At 58.0% G+C, this 22,701-nt stretch overlaps 1 protein-coding gene across 1 annotated transcript in view; it reads right to left on the reverse strand.

Annotated features, from left to right (window-relative positions):
- mapk15 (mitogen-activated protein kinase 15) overlaps positions 1-22,701 on the reverse strand; it is a 687,990-nt gene that overhangs the window by 420,338 nt on the left and 244,951 nt on the right. Inside the window, 3 exon segments of the mRNA XM_072510157.1 lie at positions 14,677-14,814; positions 14,899-14,956; positions 16,881-17,020. Of these exon segments, the coding sequence (XP_072366258.1) occupies positions 14,677-14,814; positions 14,899-14,956; positions 16,881-17,020 (336 nt within the window).

The following is a 22,701-nucleotide window of genomic DNA, read 5'->3' on the forward strand; positions in this document are numbered from 1 at the left end:
CTCAGTGTCTCAGTCCCTCCCTCAGTGTCTCAGTCCCTCCCTCAGTGTCTCAGTCCCTCCCTCAGTGTCTCAGTACCTCGCTCAGTGTCTCAGTGCCTCGCTCAGTGTCTCAGTCCCTCCCTCAGTGTCTCAGTACCTCGCTCAGTGTCTCAGTCCCTCACTCAGTGTCTCAGTCCCTCCCTCAGTGTCTCAGTCCCTCGCTCAGTGTCTCAGTCCCTCGCTCAGTGTCTCAGTCCCTCGCTCAGTGTCTCAGTCCCTCGCTCAGTGTCTCAGTCCCTCCCTCAGTGTCTCAGTCCCTCGCTCAGTGTCTCAGTCCCTCGCTCAGTGTCTCAGTCCCTCGCTCAGTGTCTCAGTCCCTCCCTCGGTGTCTCAGTCCCTCGCTCAGTGTCTCAGTGCCTCGCTCAGTGTCTCAGTCCCTCGCTCAATGTCTCAGTCCCTCGCTCAGTGTCTCAGTCCCTCGCTCAGTGTCTCAGTCCCTCGCTCAGTTTCTCAGTCCATCGCTCAGTGTCTCAGTCCCTCGCTCAGTGTCTCAGTGCCTCGCTCAGTATCTCAGTCCCTCCCTCAGTGTCTCAGTCCCTCGCTCAGTGTCTCAGTGCCTCGCTCAGTGTCTCAGTCCCTCCCTCAGTGTCTCAGTCCCTTCCTCAGTGTCTCAGTCCCTCGCTCAGTGTCTCAGTCGCTTCCTCAGTGTCTCAGTCCCTCCCTCAGTGTCTCAGTCCCTCCCTCAGTGTCTCAGTCCCTCGCTCAGTGTCTCAGTGCCTCGCTCAGTATCTCAGTCCCTCGCTCAGTGTCTCAGTCCCTCGCTCAGTGTCTCAGTCCCTCGCTCAGTGTCTCAGTCCCTCGCTCAGTGTCTCAGTCCCTCGCTCAGTGTCTCAGTCCCTCGCTCAGTGTCTCAGTCCCTCGCTCAGTGTCTCAGTCCCTCCCTCAGTGTCTCAGTCCCTCGCTCAGTGTCTCAGTCCCTCGCTCAGTGTCTCAGTCCCTCGCTCAGTGTCTCAGTCCCTCGCTCAGTGTCTCAGTCCCTCGCTCAGTGTCTCAGTCCCTCCCTCAGTGTCTCGGTCCCTCGCTCAGTGTCTCAGTCCCTCCCTCAGTGTCTCAGTCCCTCCCTCAGTGTCTCAGTCCCTTCCTCAGTGTCTCAGTCCCTCGCTCAGTGTCTCAGTCGCTTCCTCAGTGTCTCAGTCCCTCCCTCAGTGTCTCAGTCCCTCCCTCAGTGTCTCAGTCCCTCGCTCAGTGTCTCAGTGCCTCGCTCAGTATCTCAGTCCCTCGCTCAGTGTCTCAGTCCCTCGCTCAGTGTCTCAGTCCCTCGCTCAGTGTCTCAGTCCCTCGCTCAGTGTCTCAGTCCCTCGCTCAGTGTCTCAGTCCCTCGCTCAGTGTCTCAGTCCCTCGCTCAGTGTCTCAGTCCCTCGCTCAGTGTCTCAGTCCCTCGCTCAGTGTCTCAGTCCCTCCCTCAGTGTCTCAGTCCCTCGCTCAGTGTCTCAGTCCCTCGCTCAGTGTCTCAGTCCCTCGCTCAGTGTCTCAGTCCCTCCCTCAGTGTCTCAGTCCCTCGCTCAGTGTCTCAGTCCCTCGCTCAGTGTCTCAGTCCCTCGCTCAGTGTCTCAGTCCCTCCCTCAGTGTCTCAGTCCCTCCCTCAGTGTCTCAGTCCCTCGCTCAGTGTCTCAGTCCCTCCCTCGGTGTCTCAGTCCCTCGCTCAGTGTCTCAGTCACTCGCTCAGTATCTCAGTCCCTCCCTCAGTGTCTCAGTCCCTCGCTCAGTGTCTCAGTCGCTCCCTCAGTGTCTCAGTCCCTCGCTCAGTGTCTCAGTCCCTCGCTCAGTGTCTCAGTCCCTCCCTCAGTGTCTCAGCGCCTTCGCTCAGTGTCTCAGTCCCTCGCTCAGTGTCTCAGTCACTCGCTCAGTGTCTCAGTCCCTCGCTCAGTGTCTCAGTCCCTCGCTCAGTGTCTCAGTCCCTCCCTCAGTGTCTCAGTCCCTCGCTCAGTGTCTCAGTCCCTCGCTCAGTGTCTCAGTCCCTCGCTCAGTGTCTCAGTGCCTCGCTCAGTGTCTCAGTCCCTCGCTCAGTGTCTCAGTCCCTCGCTCAGTGTCTCAGTCCCTCGCTCAGTGTCTCAGTCCCTCGCTCAGTGTCTCAGTCCCTCGCTCAGTGTCTCAGTCCCTCCCTCAGTGTCTCAGTCCCTCGCTCAGTGTCTCAGTCCCTCCCTCACTGTCTCAGTCCCTCGCTCAGTGTCTCAGTCCCTCGCTCAGTGTCTCAGTCCCTCCCTCAGTGTCTCAGTCCCTCGCTCAGTGTCTCAGTCCCTCCCTCAGTGTCTCAGTCCCTCGCTCAGTGTCTCAGTCCCTCGCTCAGTGTCTCAGTCCCTCGCTCAGTGTCTCAGTCCCTCCCTCAGTGTCTCAGTCCCTCCCTCAGTGTCTCAGTCCCTCGCTCAGTGTCTCAGTCCCTCGCTCAGTGTCTCAGTCCCTCCCTCAGTGTCTCAGTCCCTCGCTCAGTGTCTCAGTCCCTCGCTCAGTGTCTCAGTCCCTCCCTCAGTGTCTCAGTCCCTCGCTCAGTGTCTCAGTCCCTCGCTCAGTGTCTCAGTCCCTCCCTCGGTGTCTCAGTCCCTCGCTCAGTGTCTCAGTCCCTCGCTCAGTGTCTCAGTCCCTCGCTCAGTGTCTCAGTCCCTCGCTCAGTGTCTCAGTCCCTCGCTCAGTGTCTCAGTCCCTCGCTCAGTGTCTCAGTCTCTCCCTCAGTGTCTCAGTGCCTCGCTCAGTGTCTCAGTCCCTCGCTCAGTGTCTCAGTGCCTCGCTCAGTGTCTCAGTCTCTCCCTCAGTGTCTCAGTCCCTCGCTCAGTGTCTCAGTCCCTCGCTCAGTGTCTCAGTCCCTCGCTCAGTGTCTCAGTGCCTCGCTCAGTGTCTCAGTCTCTCCCTCAGTGTCTCAGTGCCTCGCTCAGTGTCTCAGTCCCTCGCTCAGTGTCTCAGTCCCTCGATCTGTGTCTCAGTCCCTCGCTCAGTGTCTCAGTCCCTCGCTCAGTGTCTCAGTCCCTCGCTCAGTGTCTCAGTCCCTCCCTCAGTGTCTCAGTCCCTCGCTCAGTGTCTCAGTCCCTCGCTCAGTGTCTCAGTCCCTCCCTCAGTGTCTCAGTCCCTCGCTCAGTGTCTCAGTCCCTCGCTCAGTGTCTCAGTGCCTCGCTCAGTGTCTCAGTTCCTCGCTCAGTGTCTCAGTCCCTCCCTCAGTGTCTCAGTCCCTCGCTCAGTGTCTCAGTCCCTCGCTCAGTGTCTCAGTCACTCGCTCAGTGTCTCAGCCCCTCGCTCAGTGTCTCAGTCCCTCGCTCAGTGTCTCAGCGCCTCGCTCAGTGTCTCAGTCCCTCCCTCAGTGTCTCGGTCCCTCGCTCAGTGTCTCAGTCCCTCGCTCAGTGTCTCAGTCCCTCGCTCAGTGTCTCAGTGCCTCGCTCAGTGTCTCAGTCCCTCGCTCAGTGTCTCAGTCCCTCGCTCAGTGTCTCAGTCCCTCGCTCAGTGTCTCAGTCCCTCGCTCAGTGTCTCAGTCCCTCGCTCAGTGTCTCAGTCCCTCCCTCAGTGTCTCAGTCCCTCGCTCAGTGTCTCAGTCCCTCCCTCACTGTCTCAGTCCCTCGCTCAGTGTCTCAGTCCCTCGCTCAGTGTCTCAGTCCCTCCCTCAGTGTCTCAGTCCCTCGCTCAGTGTCTCAGTCCCTCCCTCAGTGTCTCAGTCCCTCGCTCAGTGTCTCAGTCCCTCGCTCAGTGTCTCAGTCCCTCGCTCAGTGTCTCAGTCCCTCCCTCAGTGTCTCAGTCCCTCCCTCAGTGTCTCAGTCCCTCGCTCAGTGTCTCAGTCCCTCGCTCAGTGTCTCAGTCCCTCCCTCAGTGTCTCAGTCCCTCGCTCAGTGTCTCAGTCCCTCGCTCAGTGTCTCAGTCCCTCCCTCAGTGTCTCAGTCCCTCGCTCAGTGTCTCAGTCCCTCGCTCAGTGTCTCAGTCCCTCCCTCGGTGTCTCAGTCCCTCGCTCAGTGTCTCAGTCCCTCGCTCAGTGTCTCAGTCCCTCGCTCAGTGTCTCAGTCCCTCGCTCAGTGTCTCAGTCCCTCGCTCAGTGTCTCAGTCCCTCGCTCAGTGTCTCAGTCTCTCCCTCAGTGTCTCAGTGCCTCGCTCAGTGTCTCAGTCCCTCGCTCAGTGTCTCAGTGCCTCGCTCAGTGTCTCAGTCTCTCCCTCAGTGTCTCAGTCCCTCGCTCAGTGTCTCAGTCCCTCGCTCAGTGTCTCAGTCCCTCGCTCAGTGTCTCAGTGCCTCGCTCAGTGTCTCAGTCTCTCCCTCAGTGTCTCAGTGCCTCGCTCAGTGTCTCAGTCCCTCGCTCAGTGTCTCAGTCCCTCGATCTGTGTCTCAGTCCCTCGCTCAGTGTCTCAGTCCCTCGCTCAGTGTCTCAGTCCCTCGCTCAGTGTCTCAGTCCCTCCCTCAGTGTCTCAGTCCCTCGCTCAGTGTCTCAGTCCCTCGCTCAGTGTCTCAGTCCCTCCCTCAGTGTCTCAGTCCCTCGCTCAGTGTCTCAGTCCCTCGCTCAGTGTCTCAGTGCCTCGCTCAGTGTCTCAGTTCCTCGCTCAGTGTCTCAGTCCCTCCCTCAGTGTCTCAGTCCCTCGCTCAGTGTCTCAGTCCCTCGCTCAGTGTCTCAGTCACTCGCTCAGTGTCTCAGCCCCTCGCTCAGTGTCTCAGTCCCTCGCTCAGTGTCTCAGCGCCTCGCTCAGTGTCTCAGTCCCTCCCTCAGTGTCTCGGTCCCTCGCTCAGTGTCTCAGTCCCTCCCTCAGTGTCTCAGTCCCTCGCTCAGTGTCTCAGTGCCTCGCTCAGTGTCTCAGTCCCTCGCTCAGTGTCTCAGTCCCTCCCTCAGTATCTCAGTCCCTCCCTCGGTGTCTCAGTCCCTCGCTCAGTTTCTCAGTCCCTCGCTCAGTGTCTCAGTCCCTCCCTCAGTGTCTCAGTCCCTCCCTCAGTGTCTCAGTCCCTCGCTCAGTGTCTCAGTCCCTCCCTCGGTGTCTCAGTCCCTCGCTCAGTGTCTCAGTGCCTCGCTCAGTGTCTCAGTCCCTCGCTCAGTGTCTCAGTCCCTCGCTCAGTGTCTCAGTCCCTCGCTCAGTGTCTCAGTGCCTCGCTCAGTGTCTCAGTCCCTCGCTCAGTGTCTCAGTCCCTCCCTCAGTGTCTCAGTCCCTCGCTCAGTGTCTCAGTGCCTCGCTCAGTGTCTCAGTCCCTCGCTCAGTGTCTCAGTCCCTCCCTCAGTGTCTCAGTCCCTCGCTCAGTGTCTCAGTCCCTCCCTCGGTGTCTCAGTCCCTCGCTCAGTGTCTCAGTGCCTCGATCAGTGTCTCAGTCCCTCGCTCAGTGTCTCAGTCCCTCGCTCAGTGTCTCAGTCCCTCGCTCAGTGTCTCAGTCCCTCGCTCAGTTTCTCAGTCCCTCGCTCAGTGTCTCAGTCCCTCGCTCAGTGTCTCAGTGCCTCGCTCAGTGTCTCAGTCCCTTCCTCAGTGTCTCAGTCCCTCCCTCAGTGTCTCAGTCCCTTCCTCAGTGTCTCAGTCCCTCGCTCAGTGTCTCAGTCGCTTCCTCAGTGTCTCAGTCCCTCCCTCAGTGTCTCAGTCCCTCCCTCAGTGTCTCAGTCCCTCGCTCAGTGTCTCAGTGCCTCGCTCAGTATCTCAGTCCCTCGCTCAGTGTCTCAGTCCCTCGCTCAGTGTCTCAGTCCCTCGCTCAGTGTCTCAGTCCCTCGCTCAGTGTCTCAGTCCCTCGCTCAGTGTCTCAGTCCCTCGCTCAGTGTCTCAGTCCCTCGCTCAGTGTCTCAGTCCCTCGCTCAGTGTCTCAGTCCCTCGCTCAGTGTCTCAGTCCCTCGCTCAGTGTCTCAGTCCCTCCCTCAGTGTCTCAGTCCCTCGCTCAGTGTCTCAGTCCCTCGCTCAGTGTCTCAGTCCCTCGCTCAGTGTCTCAGTCCCTCCCTCAGTGTCTCAGTCCCTCGCTCAGTGTCTCAGTCCCTCGCTCAGTGTCTCAGTCCCTCGCTCAGTGTCTCAGTCCCTCCCTCAGTGTCTCAGTCCCTCCCTCAGTGTCTCAGTCCCTCGCTCAGTGTCTCAGTCCCTCCCTCGGTGTCTCAGTCCCTCGCTCAGTGTCTCAGTCACTCGCTCAGTATCTCAGTCCCTCCCTCAGTGTCTCAGTCCCTCGCTCAGTGTCTCAGTCGCTCCCTCAGTGTCTCAGTCCCTCGCTCAGTGTCTCAGTCCCTCGCTCAGTGTCTCAGTCCCTCCCTCAGTGTCTCAGCGCCTTCGCTCAGTGTCTCAGTCCCTCGCTCAGTGTCTCAGTCACTCGCTCAGTGTCTCAGTCCCTCGCTCAGTGTCTCAGTCCCTCGCTCAGTGTCTCAGTCCCTCCCTCAGTGTCTCAGTCCCTCGCTCAGTGTCTCAGTCCCTCGCTCAGTGTCTCAGTCCCTCGCTCAGTGTCTCAGTGCCTCGCTCAGTGTCTCAGTCCCTCGCTCAGTGTCTCAGTCCCTCGCTCAGTGTCTCAGTCCCTCGCTCAGTGTCTCAGTCCCTCGCTCAGTGTCTCAGTCCCTCGCTCAGTGTCTCAGTCCCTCCCTCAGTGTCTCAGTCCCTCGCTCAGTGTCTCAGTCCCTCCCTCACTGTCTCAGTCCCTCGCTCAGTGTCTCAGTCCCTCGCTCAGTGTCTCAGTCCCTCCCTCAGTGTCTCAGTCCCTCGCTCAGTGTCTCAGTCCCTCCCTCAGTGTCTCAGTCCCTCGCTCAGTGTCTCAGTCCCTCGCTCAGTGTCTCAGTCCCTCGCTCAGTGTCTCAGTCCCTCCCTCAGTGTCTCAGTCCCTCCCTCAGTGTCTCAGTCCCTCGCTCAGTGTCTCAGTCCCTCGCTCAGTGTCTCAGTCCCTCCCTCAGTGTCTCAGTCCCTCGCTCAGTGTCTCAGTCCCTCGCTCAGTGTCTCAGTCCCTCCCTCAGTGTCTCAGTCCCTCGCTCAGTGTCTCAGTCCCTCGCTCAGTGTCTCAGTCCCTCCCTCGGTGTCTCAGTCCCTCGCTCAGTGTCTCAGTCCCTCGCTCAGTGTCTCAGTCCCTCGCTCAGTATCTCAGTCCCTCCCTCAGTGTCTCAGTCCCTCGCTCAGTGTCTCAGTCCCTCGCTCAGTGTCTCAGTCCCTCCCTCAGTGTCTCAGTCCCTCCCTCAGTGTCTCAGTCCCTCCCTCAGTGTCTCAGTCCATCCCTCAGTGTCTCAGTGCCTCGCTCAGTGTCTCAGTCCCTCGCTCAGTGTCTCAGTCCCTCGCTCAGTATCTCAGTCCCTCGCTCAGTGTCTCAGTCCCTCGCTCAGTATCTCAGTCCCTCGCTCAGTGTCTCAGTCCCTCCCTCAGTGTCTCAGTCCCTCCCTCAGTGTCTCAGTCCCTCCCTCAGTGTCTCAGGCACTCGCTCAGTGTCTCAGTCCCTCCCTCAGTGTCTCAGTCCCTCGCTCAATGTCTCAGTCCCTCGCTCAGTGTCTCAGTCCCTCGCTCAGTGTCTCAGTCTCTCCCTCAGTGTCTCAGTGCCTCGCTCAGTGTCTCAGTCCCTCGCTCAGTGTCTCAGTCCCTCGCTCAGTATCTCAGTCCCTCGCTCAGTGTCTCAGTCCCTCGCTCAGTGTCTCAGTCCCTCCCTCAGTGTCTCAGTGCCTCGCTCAGTGTCTCAGTCCCTCGCTCAGTGTCTCAGTCCCTCGCTCAGTATCTCAGTCCCTCGCTCAGTGTCTCAGTCCCTCGCTCAGTATCTCAGTCCCCCTCTCAGTGCCTCGCTCAGTGTCTCAGTCCCTCGCTCAGTGTCTCAGTCCCTCGCTCAGTGTCTCAGTCCCTCGCTCAGTGTCTCAGTCCCTCGCTCAGTGTCTCAGTGCCTCGCTCAGTGTCTCAGTCTCTCCCTCAGTGTCTCAGTCCCTCGCTCAGTGTCTCAGTCCCTCCCTCAGTGTCTCAGTCCCTCGCTCAGTGTCTCAGTCCCTCGCTCAGTGTCTCAGTCCCTCGCTCAGTGTCTCAGTCCCTCCCTCAGTGTCTCAGTCCCTCGCTCAGTGTCTCAGTCCCTCGCTCGCTCAGTGTCTCAGTCCCTCGCTCAGTGTCTCAGTCCCTCCCTCAGTGTCTCAGTCCCTCGCTCAGTGTCTCAGTCCCTCGCTCAGTGTCTCAGTGCCTCGCTCAGTGTCTCAGTCCCTCGCTCAGTGTCTCAGTGCCTCGCTCAGTGTCTCAGTCCCTCGCTCAGTGTCTCAGTCCCTCGCTCAGTGTCTCAGTCCCTCGCTCAGTGTCTTAGTGCCTCGCTCAGTGTCTCAGTCCCTCGCTCAGTGTCTCAGTCCCTCGCTCAGTGTCTCAGTCCCTCGCTCAGTGTCTCAGTCCCTCGCTCAGTGTCTCAGTCCCTCGCTCAGTGTCTCAGTCTCTCCCTCAGTGTCTCAGTGCCTCGCTCAGTGTCTCAGTCCCTCGTTCAGTGTCTCAGTGCCTCGCTCAGTGTCTCAGTCTCTCCCTCAGTGTCTCAGTCCCTCGCTCAGTGTCTCAGTCCCTCGCTCAGTGTCTCAGTCCCTCGCTCAGTGTCTCAGTGCCTCGCTCAGTGTCTCAGTCTCTCCCTCAGTGTCTCAGTGCCTCGCTCAGTGTCTCAGTCCCTCGCTCAGTGTCTCAGTCCCTCGCTCTGTGTCTCAGTCCCTCGCTCAGTGTCTCAGTCCCTCGCTCAGTGTCTCAGTCCCTCGCTCAGTGTCTCAGTCCCTCCCTCAGTGTCTCAGTCCCTCGCTCAGTGTCTCAGTCCCTCGCTCAGTGTCTCAGTCCCTCCCTCAGTGTCTCAGTCCCTCCCTCAGTGTCTCAGTCCCTCGCTCAGTGTCTCAGTCCCTCGCTCAGTGTCTCAGTGCCTCGCTCAGTGTCTCAGTTCCTCGCTCAGTGTCTCAGTCCCTCCCTCAGTGTCTCAGTCCCTCGCTCAGTGTCTCAGTCCCTCGCTCAGTGTCTCAGTCACTCGCTCAGTGTCTCAGCCCCTCGCTCAGTGTCTCAGTCCCTCGCTCAGTGTCTCAGCGCCTCGCTCAGTGTCTCAGTCCCTCGCTCAGTGTCTCAGTCCCTCCCTCAGTGTCTCAGTCCCTCGCTCAGTGTCTCAGTCCCTCGCTCAGTGTCTCAGTCCCTCGCTCAGTGTCTCAGTCCCTCGCTCAGTGTCTCAGTCACTCGCTCAGTGTCTCAGTCCCTCGCTCAGTGTCTCAGTCCCTCGCTCAGTGTCTCAGTCCCTCGCTCAGTGTCTCAGTCCCTCGCTCAGTGTCTCAGTCCCTCGCTCAGTGTCTCAGTCCCTCGCTCAGTGTCTCAGTCCCTCCCTCAGTGTCTCAGTCCCTCGCTCAGTGTCTCAGTCCCTCGCTCAGTGTCTCAGTGCCTCGCTCAGTGTCTCAGTCCCTCGCACAGTGTTTCAGTCCCTCGCTCAGTGTCTCAGTCCCTCGCTCAGTATCTCAGTCCCTCGCTCAGTGTCTCAGTGCCTCCCTCAGTGTCTCAGTCCCTCGCTCAGTGTCTCAGTCCCTCGCTCAGTGTCTCAGTCCCTCGCTCAGTGTCTCAGTCCCTCCCTCAGTGTCTCAGTCCCTCGCTCAGTGTCTCAGTCCCTCGCTCAGTGTCTCAGTCCCTCCCTCAGTGTCTCAGTCCCTCGCTCAGTGTCTCAGTGCCTCGCTCAGTGTCTCAGTCCCTCCCTCATTGTCTCAGTCCCTCGCTCAGTGTCTCAGTCCCTCGCTCAGTGTCTCAGTCCCTCCCTCAGTGTCTCAGTCCCTCGCTCAGTGTCTCAGTCCCTCCCTCAGTGTCTCAGTCCCTCGCTCAGTGTCTCAGTCCCTCCCTCATTGTCTCAGTCCCTCGCTCAGTGTCTCAGTCCCTCGCTCAGTATCTCAGTCCCCCTCTCAGTGCCTCGCTCAGTGTCTCAGTCCCTCGCTCAGTGTCTCAGTCCCTCGCTCAGTGTCTCAGTCCCTCGCTCAGTGTCTTAGTGCCTCGCTCAGTGTCTCAGTCTCTCCCTCAGTGTCTCAGTCCCTCGCTCAGTGTCTCAGTCCCTCCCTCAGTGTCTCAGTCCCTCGCTCAGTGTCTCAGTCCCTCGCTCAGTGTCTCAGTCCCTCGCTCAGTGTCTCAGTCCCTCCCTCAGTGTCTCAGTCCCTCGCTCAGTGTCTCAGTCCCTCGCTCAGTGTCTCAGTCCCTCCCTCAGTGTCTCAGTCCCTCGCTCAGTGTCTCAGTCCCTCGCTCAGTGTCTCAGTCCCTCGCTCAGTGTCTCAGTGCCTCGCTCAGTGTCTCAGTCCCTCGCTCAGTGTCTCAGTGCCTCGCTCAGTGTCTCAGTCCCTCGCTCAGTGTCTCAGTCCCTCGCTCAGTGTCTCAGTCCCTCGCTCAGTGTCTCAGTGCCTCGCTCAGTGTCTCAGTCCCTCGCTCAGTGTCTCAGTCCCTCGCTCAGTGTCTCAGTCCCTCGCTCAGTGTCTCAGTCCCTCGCTCAGTGTCTCAGTCCCTCGCTCAGTGTCTCAGTCTCTCCCTCAGTGTCTCAGTGCCTCGCTCAGTGTCTCAGTCCCTCGCTCAGTGTCTCAGTGCCTCGCTCAGTGTCTCAGTCTCTCCCTCAGTGTCTCAGTCCCTCGCTCAGTGTCTCAGTCCCTCGCTCAGTGTCTCAGTCCCTCGCTCAGTGTCTCAGTGCCTCGCTCAGTGTCTCAGTCTCTCCCTCAGTGTCTCAGTGCCTCGCTCAGTGTCTCAGTCCCTCGCTCAGTGTCTCAGTCCCTCGCTCTGTGTCTCAGTCCCTCGCTCAGTGTCTCAGTCCCTCGCTCAGTGTCTCAGTCCCTCGCTCAGTGTCTCAGTCCCTCCCTCAGTGTCTCAGTCCCTCGCTCAGTGTCTCAGTCCCTCGCTCAGTGTCTCAGTCCCTCCCTCAGTGTCTCAGTCCCTCCCTCAGTGTCTCAGTCCCTCGCTCAGTGTCTCAGTCCCTCGCTCAGTGTCTCAGTGCCTCGCTCAGTGTCTCAGTTCCTCGCTCAGTGTCTCAGTCCCTCCCTCAGTGTCTCAGTCCCTCGCTCAGTGTCTCAGTCCCTCGCTCAGTGTCTCAGTCACTCGCTCAGTGTCTCAGCCCCTCGCTCAGTGTCTCAGTCCCTCGCTCAGTGTCTCAGCGCCTCGCTCAGTGTCTCAGCCCCTCGCTCAGTGTCTCAGTCCCTCCCTCAGTGTCTCAGTCCCTCGCTCAGTGTCTCAGTCCCTCGCTCAGTGTCTCAGTCCCTCGCTCAGTGTCTCAGTCCCTCGCTCAGTGCCTCAGTCACTCGCTCAGTGTCTCAGTCCCTCGCTCAGTGTCTCAGTCCCTCGCTCAGTGTCTCAGTCCCTCGCTCAGTGTCTCAGTCCCTCGCTCAGTGTCTCAGTCCCTCGCTCAGTGTCTCAGTCCCTCGCTCAGTGTCTCAGTCCCTCCCTCAGTGTCTCAGTCCCTCGCTCAGTGTCTCAGTCCCTCGCTCAGTGTCTCAGTGCCTCGCTCAGTGTCTCAGTCCCTCGCACAGTGTCTCAGTCCCTCGCTCAGTGTCTCAGTCCCTCGCTCAGTATCTCAGTCCCTCGCTCAGTGTCTCAGTGCCTCCCTCAGTGTCTCAGTCCCTCGCTCAGTGTCTCAGTCCCTCGCTCAGTGTCTCAGTCCCTCGCTCAGTGTCTCAGTCCCTCCCTCAGTGTCTCAGTCCCTCGCTCAGTGTCTCAGTCCCTCGCTCAGTGTCTCAGTCCCTCCCTCAGTGTCTCAGTCCCTCGCTCAGTGTCTCAGTGCTTCGCTCAGTGTCTCAGTCCCTCCCTCATTGTCTCAGTCCCTCGCTCAGTGTCTCAGTCCCTCGCTCAGTGTCTCAGTCCCTCCCTCAGTGTCTCAGTCCCTCGCTCAGTGTCTCAGTCCCTCCCTCAGTGTCTCAGTCCCTCGCTCAGTGTCTCAGTCCCTCCCTCATTGTCTCAGTCCCTCGCTCAGTGTCTCAGTCCCTCGCTCAGTGTCTCAGTCCCTCGCTCAGTGTCTCAGTCCCTCCCTCAGTGTCTCAGTCCCTCGCTCAGTGTCTCAGTCCCTCGCTCAGTGTCTCAGTCCCTCCCTCAGTGTCTCAGTCCCTCGCTCAGTGTCTCAGTCCCTCGCTCAGTGTCTCAGTCCCTCGCTCAGTGTCTCAGTCCCTCGCTCAGTGTCTCAGTGCCTCGCTCAGTGTCTCAGTCCCTCCCTCAGTATCTCAGTCCCTCCCTCAGTGTCTCAGTCCCTCCCTCAGTGTCTCAGTCACTCGCTCAGTGTCTCAGTCCCTCGCTCAGTGTCTCAGTCCCTCCCTCAGTGTCTCAGTCCCTCGCTCAGTGTCTCAGTCCCTCCCTCAGTGTCTCAGTCCCTCCCTCAGTGTCTCAGTCCCTCCCTCAGTGTCTCAGTCCCTCGCTCAGTGTCTCAGTCCCTCCCTCAGTGTCTCAGTCCCTCCCTCAGTGTCTCAGTCCCTCCCTCAGTGTCTCAGTCACTCGCTCAGTGTCTCAGTCCCTCGCTGTGTCTCAGTCCCTCCCTTAGTGTCTCAGTCCCTCCCTCAGTGTCTCAGCCCCTCGCTCAGTGTCTCAGTCCCTTGCTCAGTGTCTCAGTCCCTCGCTCAGTGTCTCAGTCCCTCGCTCAGTGTCTCAGTCCCTCGCTCAGTGTCTCAGTCCCTCCCTCAGTGTCTCAGTCCCTCGCTCAGTGTCTCAGTCCCTCGCTCAGTGTCTCGGTCCCTCGCTCAGTGTCTCGGTCCCTCGCTCAGTGTCTCAGTCCCTCGCTCAGTGTCTCAGTCCCTCCCTCAGTATCTCAGTCCCTCGCTCAGTGCCTCAGTGCCTCGCTCGGTGTCTCAGTCCCTCGCTCAGTTTCTCAGTGTCTGTGTTTGGTGCTGTTGTGTGACTGCTGTACTGTTCCAGTGCCTCGCTGCTGATACCTGTTGATGTTGGGGTGTCTCAGTCCCTCCCTCAGTGTCTCAGGCCCTCCCTCAGTGTCTCAGTCCCTCCCTCAGTGTCTGAGTCCCTTCCTCAGTGTCTCAATCCCTCGCTCAGTGTCTGAGTCCCTTCCTCAGTGTCTCAGTCCCTCCCTCAGTGTCTCAGTCCCTCGCTCAATGTCTCAGTCCCTCGCTCAGTGTCTCAGTCCCTCGCTCAGTGTCTCAGTCACTCGCTCAGTATCTCAGTCCCTCGCTCAGTGTCTCAGTCCCTCGCTCAGTGTCTCAGTCCCTTCCTCAGTGTCTCAGTCCCTTCCTCAGTGTCTCAATCCCTCCCTCAGTGTCTCAGTCCCTCGCTCAGTGTCTGAGTCCCTTCCTCAGTGTCTCAGTCCCTCCCTCAGTGTCTCAGTCCCTCGCTCAATGTCTCAGTCCCTCGCTCAGTGTCTCAGTCCCTCCCTCAGTGTCTCCGCGCCTCGCTCAGTGTCTCAGTCCCTCCCTCAGTGTCTGAGTCCCTTCCTCAGTGTCTCAGTCCCTCCCTCAGTGTCTCAGTCCCTCGCTCAATGTCTCAGTCCCTCGCTCAGTGTCTCAGTCCCTCCCTCAGTGTCTCCGCGCCTCGCTCAGTGTCTCAGTGCCTCGCTCAGTGTCTCAGTCCCTCGCTCAGTGTCTCAGTCCCTCCCTCAGTGTCTCAGTCCCTCGCTCAGTGTCTCAGTCCCTTCCTCAGTGTCTCAGTCCCTCGCTCAGTGTCTCAGTCCCTCGCTCAGTGTCTCAGTCCCTCGCTCAGTGTCTCGGTCCCTCGCTCAGTGTCTCAGTCCCTCGCTCAGTGTCTCAGTGCCTCGCTCAGTGTCTCAGTGCCTCGCTCAGTGTCTCAGTCCCTCGCTCAGTGTCTCAGTCCCTCGCTCAGTGTCTCAGTCCCTCCCTCAGTGTCTCAGTGCCTCGCTCAGTGTCTCAGTCCCTCGCTCAGTGTCTCAGTCCCTCGCTCAGTGTCTCAGTCCCTCGCTCAGTGTCTCAGTCCCTCGCTCAGTGTCTCAGTCCCTCGCTCAGTGTCTCAGTGCCTCGCTCAGTGTCTCAGTCCCTCGCTCAGTGTCTCAGTCCCTCGCTCAGTGTCTCAGTCCCTCCCTCAGTGTCTCAGTCCCTCCCTCAGTGTCTCAGTCCCTCCCTCAGTGTCTCAGTGCCTCGCTCAGTGTCTCAGTCCCTCCCTCAGTGTCTCAGTCCCTCGCTCAGTGTCTCAGTCCCTCGCTCAGTGTCTCAGTCCCTCGCTCAGTGTCTCAGTCCCTCGCTCAGTGTCTCAGTCCCTCGCTCAGTGTCTCAGTCCCTCGCTCAGTGTCTCAGTCCCTCGCTCAGTGTCTCAGTCCCTCGCTCAGTGTCTCAGTCCCTCGCTCAGTGTCTCAGTCCCTCCCTCAGTGTCTCAGTCCCTCGCTCAGTGTCTCAGTCCCTCGCTCAGTGTCTCAGTCCCTCGCTCAGTGTCTCAGTCCCTCGCTCAGTGTCTCAGTCCCTCGCTCAGTGTCTCAGTCCCTCGCTCAGTGTCTCAGTCCCTCGCTCAGTGTCTCAGTCCCTCGCTCAGTGTCTCAGTCGCTCGCTCAGTGTCTCAGTCCCTCGCTCAGTGTCTCAGTCCCTCGCTCAGTGTCTCAGTCAATCGCTCAGTGTCTCAGTCCCTCGCTCAGTGTCTCAGTCCCTCGCTCAGTGTCTCAGTCCCTCGCTCAGTGTCTCAGTCCCTCCCTCAGTGTCTCAGTCCCTCCCTCAGTGTCTCAGTCCCTCCCTCAGTGTCTCAGTCCCTCGCTCAGTGTCTCAGTCCCTCCCTCAGTGTCTCAGTCCCTCGCTCAGTGTCTCAGTCCCTCCCTCAGTGTCTCAGTCCCTCGCTCAGTGTCTGTGTTGGGCGCTGTTGTGTGGCTGCTGTACTGTTTCAGTGCCTCGCTGCTGATACCTGTTGATGTAGGGGTGTCTCAGGCTCTCCTCTGCAGTCAGTCGCCGGTTTGGGTTGAAGATGAGCAGTTTGTTCAGCAGGTCAAGGGCATCTGGTGGTGTGGAGCTGGGCAGGAGCTGCTCGATTGAGGACCGGGGCCTGGGGGCAGAGATCAGATCATTGAACTAATGTGCAGGTTGAATGACAGATTTACTCCTGAATGTGTCTCAACAGCTCACCCACCTGCTCAACATCTTCTGAAGCACAGAGCCACCGTAATCAGAATTAATGGACAAGACGTCTGTAACGAGAGAGTAGTTTTTCATGTAACACCGAACACCACCTGCGACAGTGAAATATCGAACAGTGTAACACGTGGCCGATGGTCAGCATTGCACGCACCGCCCTGGCTACACACGGACAAATCCTGCGGTAACTCACCCCCCCCACCCCCCCCCCCCCCCCCCCCCCCCCCCCACCCCCCACCCCCTCCCCCCCGCCCTGTCTACACAAGTCAGGAGTGTGATGGAATACTCTCCACTTGCCTGGATGAGAGCAGCTCCAACAACACTCGAGAAGCTCAACACCATCCAGGACAAAGCATCCGCTTGATTGCTCCCGTTCCACAAACATTCAAACCCTCCACCACCGACGCACAGTGGCAGCCGTGTGTACCATCTACAAGATGCACTGCAGTAACTCACCAAGGTTCCTTAGGCAGCACCTTCCAAACCCACAACCACTCCCATCTAGAAGGACAAGAGCAGCAGATACCTGGGAACCCCACCACCTGGAGTTTCCCCTCCAAGTCACTCACCACCCTGACTGGGAAATATATCGCCGTTCCTTCACTGTCACTGGGACAACAACCTGGAACTCCCTCCCTAACAGCACAGTGGGTGTACCTACACCACATCCTGGAACATGTGATGAGTTAATTTTGAAAAAGCTGCCCCCCCAGCACCAGCACAGCCACGTCCCCCCTCCCCACCCCCCGGGCCCGGCCGTTGGCAGCGGCACAGCCACGTCCCCCCTCCCCACCCCCCCGGCCCGGCCCTTGGCAGCGGCACAGCCACGTCCCCCGCCCCTCCCCCCGCACAGTGCCACAATCGAGTGGCCCCCTTCTGCATTGTAAAGATTGAGGTGAGAGTGTCTCGGGCGGGCGATGGTGTGGGTTTTTGATCTAACTGACCATCAGCAACCACAGTCTGAGAATAGTAGCTGCGACAACACTGGGTTGGATTCTGCGCAGACCCGCGCCGAATTGGCAAACGGTGCGGGGGCGAAGAATCCACTTCCAGGCCGCAATCGGGCCCGGAGCCGGACTGGCCATTCTCTGGGACGCGGACATCGGCGTGACCGCGGAGTACGCTGCGCTGCTGGGGGCGCAGTGACAGAGGCCTCCCTCCGCTCCCGACTGGCCGAGTTCCCCACGGCGGGGAACTAACCACCTATTGCCAGTCGGGATGCTGGCGTGGAGGCTGCAGACTCAGTCCGTGGCTGCCCTGGTGGGAGGCGGGGGATCAGACACCAGGGGGGCCTTATAGGTGGCTGGGGGTTAGATCGGTGTGGTTTTAGGCTTGGGTGCACGGCCGATCGGGGTCTCCGCAGTCCGGGTCCGCCATGGGGCAGCACGGTAGCATTGTGGATAGCACAATTGCTTCACAGCTCCAGGGTCCCAGGTTCGATTCCGGCTTGGGTCACTGTCTGTGCGGAGTCTGCACGTTCTCCCCGTGTGTGCGTGGGTTTCCTCCGGGTGCTCCGGTTTCCTCCCACAATCCAAAGATGTGCGGGTTAGGTGGATTGGCCATGCTAAATTGCCCATAGTGTCCAAAATTGCCCTTAGTGTTGGGTGGAGTTACTGGGTTAGGGTGGAGGTGTGGACCTTGGATGGGGGTGCTCTTTCTAAGAGCCGGTGCAGACTCGATGGGCAGAATGGCCTCCTTCTGCACTGTAAATTCTAATTCTAATCCCATGGAGCTCGGTGCGGCCGCTGGAGGACGTCACCGTGCACATGCGCGGACTCTGAACCGGAAGTGCTGGGAACAGATTTACTCCGGCTCCCTGATCAGTGCATTGAATTAGTTCAATTTCTTTACCGGAATCGTGGAGTAAAACTCCAGTGTTTTTATGCCGGCCTGGGGACATAGTCTCATTTTGGGAGAATCCAGCCCCCTGTGTACCACAGTGCAACACGGCAGCACTCAGTCGAATGGTCAAATTACCTTCCTTGGATGGAGCGGGAATTATACTCATTATTCTTTCAATCTGATTAATTGAAGAAGTTCCTGGAAACAGTGGTTTCCCGAGTAGCATCTCTCCCAGAATACACCCAACACTCCACATGTCCACGCCTTTCGTGTATCTGCACAAAAACACACAGTTAACTTCAGGCAGCTTGTAGTGAACGTTACAAAGCCAGAGCAGCGAGTACGCAGCAGATAAACAGCCACATCACAGCAATGTAGCAGTCTGTAAACCGCCCTCTTCAATGCTCCAGGCAGCCACTCAGTTATACCCGAGGTAGTGGCTCAACACAATGTCCCCAAGGGCACCCTGTAAATTCATTTAGCAGCTGAATCCAATCGGATTTTCAGTTATATCATCATCTGTCTGCATCTTAACTCCAAACAGCCACACTGTCCAAACAGCCACACTGTCCATACAGCCACACTGTCCATACAGCCACACTCTCCATACAGCCACACTCTCCATACAGCCACACTCTCCATACAGCCACACTCTCCAAACAGCCACACTGTCCATACAGCCACACTCTCCATACAGCCACACTGCCCATACAGCCACACTGCCCGTACAGCCACACTGTCCATACAGCCACACTGTCCATACAGCCACACTCTCCATACAGCCACACTCTCCATACAGCCGCACTCTCCATACAGCCACACTCTCCATACAGCCACACTCTCCAAACAGCCACACTGTCCATACAGCCACACTCTCCATACAGCCACACTGCCCTTACAGCCACACTGCCCGTACAGCCACACTGTCCATACAGCCACACTCTCCATACAGCCACACTCTCCATACAGCCACACTCTCCATACAGCCGCACTCTCCAAACAGCCACACTGTCCATACAGCCACACTCTCCATACAGCCACACTCTCCATACAGCCACACTGCCCATACAGCCACACTCTCCATACAGCCACACTCTCCATACAGCCACACTCTCCATACAGCCACACTCTCCATACAGCCACACTGCCCATACAGCCACACTCTCCATACAGCCACACTCTCCATACAGCCACACTCTCCATACAGCCACACTCTCCATACAGCCACACTCTCCATACAGCCACACTCTCCATACAGCCACACTGCCCATACAGCCACACTCTCCATACAGCCACACTCTCCATACAGCCACACTCTCCATACAGCCACACTGCCCGTACAGCCACACTGCCCGTACAGCCACACTGTCCATACAGCCACACAGTCCATACAGCCACACTCTCCATACAGCCACACTCTCCATACAGCCACACTGCCCATACAGCCACACTCTCCATACAGCCACACTCTCCATACAGCCACACTCTCCGTCCAGCCACACTGCCCGTACAGCCACACTGCCCATACAGCCACACTCTCCATACAGCCACACTGTCCATACAGCCACACAGTCCATACAGCCACACTCTCCATATAGCCACACTGCCCATACAGCCACACTCTCCATACAGCCACACTCTCCATACAGCCACACTGTCCATACAGCCACACTGCCCATACAGCCACACTCTCCATACAGCCACACTCTCCATACAGCCACACTGCCCATACAGCCACACTCTCCATACAGCCACACTCTCCATACAGCCACACTCTCCATACAGCCACACTCTCCATACAGCCACACTTTCCATACAGCCACACTGCCCATACAGCCACACTCTCCATACAGCCACACTCTCCATACAGCCACACTCTCCATACAGCCACACTGTCCATACAGCCACACTCTCCATACAGCCACACTCTCCATACAGCCACACTGCCCATACAGCCACACTCTCCATACAGCCACACTCTCCATACAGCCACACTCTCCATACAGCCACACTCTCCATACAGCCACACTCTCCATACAGCCACACTCTCCATACAGCCACACTCTCCATACAGCCACACTCTCCATACAGCCACACTGCCCATACAGCCACACTGTCCATACAGCCACACTGTCCATACAGCCACACTGCCCATACAGCCACACTGCCCATACAGCCACACTGCCCATACAGCCACACTGCCCATACAGCCACACTGTCCATACAGCCACACTGTCCATACAGCCACACTGCCCATACAGCCACACTGCCCATACAGCCACACTCTCCATACAGCCACACTCTCCATACAGCCACACTGCCCATACAGCCACACTCTCCATACAGCCACACTCTCCATACAGCCACACTCTCCATACAGCCACACTCTCCATACAGCCACACTGTCCATACAGCCACACTCTCCATACAGCCACACTCTCCATACAGCCACACTGCCCATACAGCCACACTCTCCATACAGCCACACTCTCCATACAGCCACACTGTCCATACAGCCACACTCTCCATACAGCCACACTCTCCATACAGCCACACTGCCCATACAGCCACACTGCCCATACAGCCACACTCTCCATACAGCCACACTGTCCATACAGCCACACTGTCCATACAGCCACACTGTCCATACAGCCACACTCTCCATACAGCCACACTGTCCATACAGCCACACTCTCCATACAGCCACACTCTCCATACAGCCACACTCTCCATACAGCCACAGTGTCCATACAGCCACACTCTCCATACAGCCACACTCTCCATACAGCCACACTCTCCATACAGCCACATTCTCCATACAGCCACACTGCCCATACAGCCACACTGCCCATACAGCCACACTGCCCATACAGCCACACTGCCCATACAGCCACACTCTCCATACAGCCACACTATCCATACAGCCACACTGCCCATACAGCCACACTGCCCATACAGCCACACTGCCCATACAGCCACACTCTCCATACAGCCACACTGCCCAGACAGCCACACTGCCCATACAGCCACACTGTCCATACAGCCACACTGTCCATACAGCCACACTGTCCATACAGCCACACTGCCCATACAGCCACACTGCCCATACAGCCACACTGCCCATACAGCCACACTGCCCATACAGCCACACTCTCCATACAGCCACACTGCCCATACAGCCACACTCTCCAAACAGCCACATTGTCCATACAGCCACACTCTCCATACAGCCACACTCTCCATACAGCCACACTGTCCATACAGCTACACTGCCCATACAGCCACGCTCTCCATACAGCCACACTGTCCATACAGCCACACTCTCCATACAGCCACACTGTCCATACAGCCGCACTGTCCATACAGGCACACTCTCCATACAGCCACACTGCCCATACAGCCACACTCTCCATACAGCCACACTGTCCATACAGCCGCACTGCCCATACAGCCACACTGCCCATACAGCCACACTCTCCATACAGCCACACTGTCCATACAGCCACACTCTCCATACAGCCACACTGCCCATACAGCCACACTCTCCATACAGCCACACTGTCCATACAGCCACACTCTCCATACAGCCACACTCTCCATACAGCCACACTCTCCATGCAGCCACACTGTCCATACAGCCACACTGTCCATACAGCCACACTCTCCATACAGCCACACTCTCCATGCAGCCACACTCTCCATACAGCCACACTCTCCATACAGCCACACTCTCCATACAGCCACACTCTCCATACGGCCACACTGCCCATACGGCCACACTCTCCATACGGCCACACTGTCCATACGGCCACACTGTCCATACAGCCACACTGTCCATACAGCCACACTCTCCATACAGCCACACTCTCCATAAAGCCACACTGCCCATACAGCCACACAGTCCATACAGCCACACTCTCCATACAGCCACACTGCCCATACAGCCACACTCTCCATACAGCCACACTGCCCATACAGCCACACTCCCCTTACATCCACACTCTCCATACAGCCACACTGTCCATACAGCCACACTCTCCATACAGCCACACTCTCCATACAGCCACACTCTCCATACAGCCACACTGCCCATACAGCCACACTCTCCATACAGCCACACTGTCCATACTGCCAGACTCTCCATACAGCCACACTCTCCATACAGCCACACTGCCCATACAGCCACACTCTCCATACAGCCACACTCTCCATACAGCCACACTCTCCATACAGCCACACTCTCCATACAGCCACACTCTCCATACAGCCACACTCTCCATACAGCCACACTGCCCATACAGCCACACTCGCCATACAGCCACACTCTCCATACAGCCACACTCTCCATACAGCCACACTGTCCATACAGCCACACTCTCCATACAGCCACACTGTCCATACAGCCACACTCTCCAAACAGCCACACTCTCCAAACAGCCACACTGTCCATACAGCCACACTGTCCATACAGGCACACTGTCCATACAGCCACACTCTCCATACAGCCACACTGTCCATACAGCCACACTGTCCATACAGCCACACTCTCCATACAGCCACAGTGTCCATACAGCCACACTCTCCATACAGCCACACTGTCCATACAGCCACACTCTCCAAACAGCCACACTGTCCATACAGCCACACTGTCCATACAGGCACACTGTCCATACAGCCACACTCTACATACAGCCACACTCTCCATACAGCCACACTCTCCATGCAGCCACACTCTCCATACAGCCACACTCTCCATACAGCCACACTGTCCATACAGCCACACTGCCCATACAGCCACACTGCCCATACAGCCACACTGTCCATACAGCCACACTCTCCATACAGCCACACTGTCCATACAGCCACACTGTCCATACAGCCACACTGCCCATACAGCCACACTGCCCATACAGCCACACTGCCCATACAGCCACACTCTCCATACAGCCACACTGTCCATACAGCCACACTGCCCATACAGCCACACTGTCCATACAGCCACACTCTCCATACAGCCACACTGTCCATACAGCCACACTCTCCATACAGCCACACTGCCCATACAGCCACACTCTCCATACAGGCACACTGCCCATACAGCCACACTGTCCATACAGCCACACTCTCCATACAGCCACACTGTCCATACAGCCACACTCTCCATACAGCCACACTGCCCATACAGCCACACTGCCCATACAGCCACACTCTCCATACAGCCACACTCTCCATACAGCCACACTGTCCATACAGCCACACTGCCCATACAGCCACACTCTCCATACAGCCACACTGTCCATACAGGCACACTGTCCATACAGCCACACTGTCCATGCAGCCACACTGTCCATACAGCCACACTCTCCATACAGCCACAGTGTCCATACAGCCACACTGTCCATACAGCCACACTGTCCATGCAGCCACACTGTCCATACAGCCACACTCTCCATACAGCCACACTGCCCATACAGCCACACTGTCCATACAGCCACACTGTCCATGCAGCCACACTGTCCATACAGCCACACTGCCCATACAGCCACACTCTCCATACAGCCACACTGCCCATACAGCTACACCCTCCATACAGCCACACTGCCAATACAGCCACACTCTCCATACAGCCACACTCTCCATACAGCCACACTCTCCATACAGCCACACTGCCCATACAGCCACACTCTCCATACAGCCACACTCTCCATACAGCCACACTCTCCATACAGCCACACTCTCCATACAGCCACACTGTCCATACAGCCACACTGCCCATTCAGCCACACTGTCCATACAGCCACACTCTCGATACAGCCACACTGTCCATACAGCCACACTGCCCATACAGCCACACTGCCCATACAGCCACACTGACCATACAGCCACACACTCCATACAGCCACACTGCCCATACAGCCACACTGACCATACAGCCACACACTCCATACAGCCGCAC

The sequence above is a fragment of the Scyliorhinus torazame genome, chromosome 6, assembly GCF_047496885.1.
Source record: "Scyliorhinus torazame isolate Kashiwa2021f chromosome 6, sScyTor2.1, whole genome shotgun sequence".
NCBI classification, from domain to species: Eukaryota; Metazoa; Chordata; class Chondrichthyes; order Carcharhiniformes; family Scyliorhinidae; genus Scyliorhinus; species Scyliorhinus torazame.